Source organism: Temnothorax nylanderi, unplaced genomic scaffold (genome assembly GCF_030848795.1).
Source record: "Temnothorax nylanderi isolate EJ_2023f unplaced genomic scaffold, tnyl_v1.0 TNYL_tig0230_pilon, whole genome shotgun sequence".
In the NCBI taxonomy this organism is placed as follows: Eukaryota; Metazoa; Arthropoda; class Insecta; order Hymenoptera; family Formicidae; genus Temnothorax; species Temnothorax nylanderi.
Genome location: NW_027249292.1, coordinates 117,578 through 120,289, shown reverse-complemented (window position 1 = coordinate 120,289; position 2,712 = coordinate 117,578). Strand labels below are relative to the sequence as shown.

The 2,712-nt window shown below is 42.8% G+C and overlaps 1 protein-coding gene across 1 annotated transcript; it reads left to right on the top strand.

Moving 5' to 3' along the window:
- The first annotated feature begins 518 nt into the window (after nt 1-518).
- Nucleotides 519-2,469, top strand: LOC139779556 (uncharacterized). Its single transcript, XM_071717954.1, has 2 exons — nt 519-1,034; nt 1,476-2,469. The coding sequence occupies exons 1-2, from the start codon at nt 1,010-1,012 to the stop codon at nt 2,312-2,314; spliced, it is 864 nt and encodes a 287-aa protein (XP_071574055.1). The 5' UTR covers nt 519-1,009; the 3' UTR covers nt 2,315-2,469.
- Nucleotides 2,470-2,712: the final 243 nt, after the last annotated feature.

Below are 2,712 nucleotides of genomic sequence, written 5' to 3'. Positions count from 1 at the left end.
TCACGAGGCATGGGTGTTACGAAGACATTATATAACCAAGTACATAAGTAAGAAATTCACTTACGATAGAGTCCAGAATGTAAATTAGTTAAGAATGTGAGAAGGTGAAAGATTTCTAATTTAATAATTATAGACATTATATATTAACAACAATATTTACATAAGGTTTACGTATATCCTAATAATTAACGTATTACACGATTCAATAGTTTTCATTTGTGTAATAAAAAAGAGAGAGAGAGAGAATTAACGATGCAAATTATAAATAAAGAAACATATTAATTGACTAATAAAAATTACTTCTGATCTGGTAATCGTCTCGCGCTATTTCGCTTCCTGCACTTGGCAAGAAATAATTTAGATCTTAACAAGTATACGATATATCCAAAGCTCAGAGTCCAATCCAACGTTTAAAGATAAATGCAATCACGTTTGTCAACAAAGCCGATCTTGTTAGATAAATACAATTCAAGCATTCGAGGAAATGTTTGCGAAGTTGCGTCTTGTCTCAAGGCGTCTGATTCCTATTAGCAAATATTCTTGCCGAAGAGGTCTTCGCCTAAAAAACTAGTTCACTCGTCGACAAGCTTCCATTTGAAGTGAAACGGTTTCAACGAGTGGTTTGCGCAAACCGGTACGCGTCTACGCGACAAATCGTCGATCACGATCCTCCGCGATGCCCTACGTTTTCCGTCGAATCTCGAGGACGGAGCGTGTTCGGTCCCGGTTCGGAATGCGTTTGAAACTCGTGCAAGACGCGATCGATGAGGTCGCGCATGCAGCTGGTCGGTTCACGAGCGATCCGACAGGCGGACGAACATGACTGTTGGTGGTTCGCGACGCGTACGGAACCAGTTCCCGCTCGAAACCGGTTTGGAACTAGTTTCCTTCGGTTTTTCGGCCCCCCGCGAGAGCCGTGCGCAGCCGGCATCCGTGAATAGCACTCCGACCGGATTACTCGGCGCGATCGCAACGTCGTCGGCACGCTGATTTCCGCCTGGGCACAATCATGGCCGATAATAAGGAGCCGAAAGGTAAGAAAATCACTTTGGGTGACACAGTTTGGGTCTACTTGATCCTTTCGAAAGATCCACGTGCGATTGCAGTCACCATCGTCGATTCACATTTTCGAAAGTGTCACGGGTAGTGTCACTGCGTCGTGACGCGGGAAAATTCAAGTCGCATGAAATTCGCGATTCTTGCTCACGAGCAATGATTTTGCCGTACAAAAAAAAAATAAAAATGCTCTCGAATATTACAAAACATAACGACGTGTGTTCAACTGCGTAAGTTTGAAATTAATTAATTGAGAATGTGCAAATAATTCTCAATTTCTTTAGTTATCGTGATTGCGGAATCTTATCTTGATCTTATCTTCCACGTCATCGTTAATATTGTGTAGCTCTCGAGTGTAGCTCTTTCATACAGTTATATAATAGAATACATATAATTTCTGAAATTATTATTTTTGTTAGAGAACAAAATTCACGGTCACATGGAAGTCAAAGTGGAGCCGACCCTTCAATGTTACGTCGAGGAGGAACATGAGAATAGCTTTTCGAGTTTGGAGAACGTTAGCACGATACCGTCAAGCGTCGACGTGGGCGCGCTGAATCTGTGGACCAGCAAGGCCACCACCTGCCTGATCAGCCAGTACAAGAAGTATCGATCGCTGGTCGGGCAATCGACGCAGATCAGAAGTCTGCGGGAGATGTTCGAGATGATATCGCTGGAGATGCAGAATTACGGGTTCTACTTCAGTCCGCAGAAATGCGAGAACAAGTGGCGGGTTCTCGAGCGTAAGTACAAGAACCTTGTGTTCCGCGAGCGGCTGAAAAAACCGGGCAGGATGCGACACTACGGACAGTGGGAGCACAAGCGCGCCTTGGACGAGATTTTCAACGAGAAGAAGAGACACGTGTATCTGGAGGTGAACGAGCAGCCGCAGCCACCAAGCGGACCGGCGAAGTATCCCTTGATTCTGTCGAAGCCCGGCTGTGATCAAGGCAGCGACTCGTTTGGCGATCGGCAACGCGAGGATCCTCTGGCGCCCACGACCAACGAGAAAGACGGCGATACGTTGGATCACAAACAAATCTTGACGACACTGTTTGATAAATTTATAGAAGAAATGGGAAAGAACTTCGCTCTGGTTGAAAAGAACAAGGAGAGGCGGCACAAAGAGAAAATGGCCGTGAGACATAAGGAATTGGAGCTGAAGAAGCAGCTCCTCAAGTTGAAGGAACAGAAGATGGAATTGCAAAGGTGCCAAATGATTGCTGCCGCGCAAAACTTGCGTTTGAATATGAAATAATGCGCTTACAATTTATATATATATTTTATATTAATGTTATAATAAGGTTCTTTTATGTATCTTTGTACGTTAAGTTGCAAATTAAATAAAAAGCGATATTTTCTTTAATTATACGATTGTGTAATTAGCAACGCATTAAAATTGAAGGTCTGGTAGATATCTCGTTTTATTTTTGGCATGGTGTGCTTTTCTTATCGCAGTATCATTGTAGTATTAGAGTAGGTTTGGATTCAAACATGTATCTCATACCTCATATCTGCTTCTTCAGATGGCAGTACACGCTGAAAGTCACGAGTGAATGTTGTAATTTAAAATGTTGAGCTAAATAGCGCAAGCTACTTAGCTCGATTGCGCTTTTTACATTTAATTAGAAAAAAGGAAAAGAGTGATTGCATGCA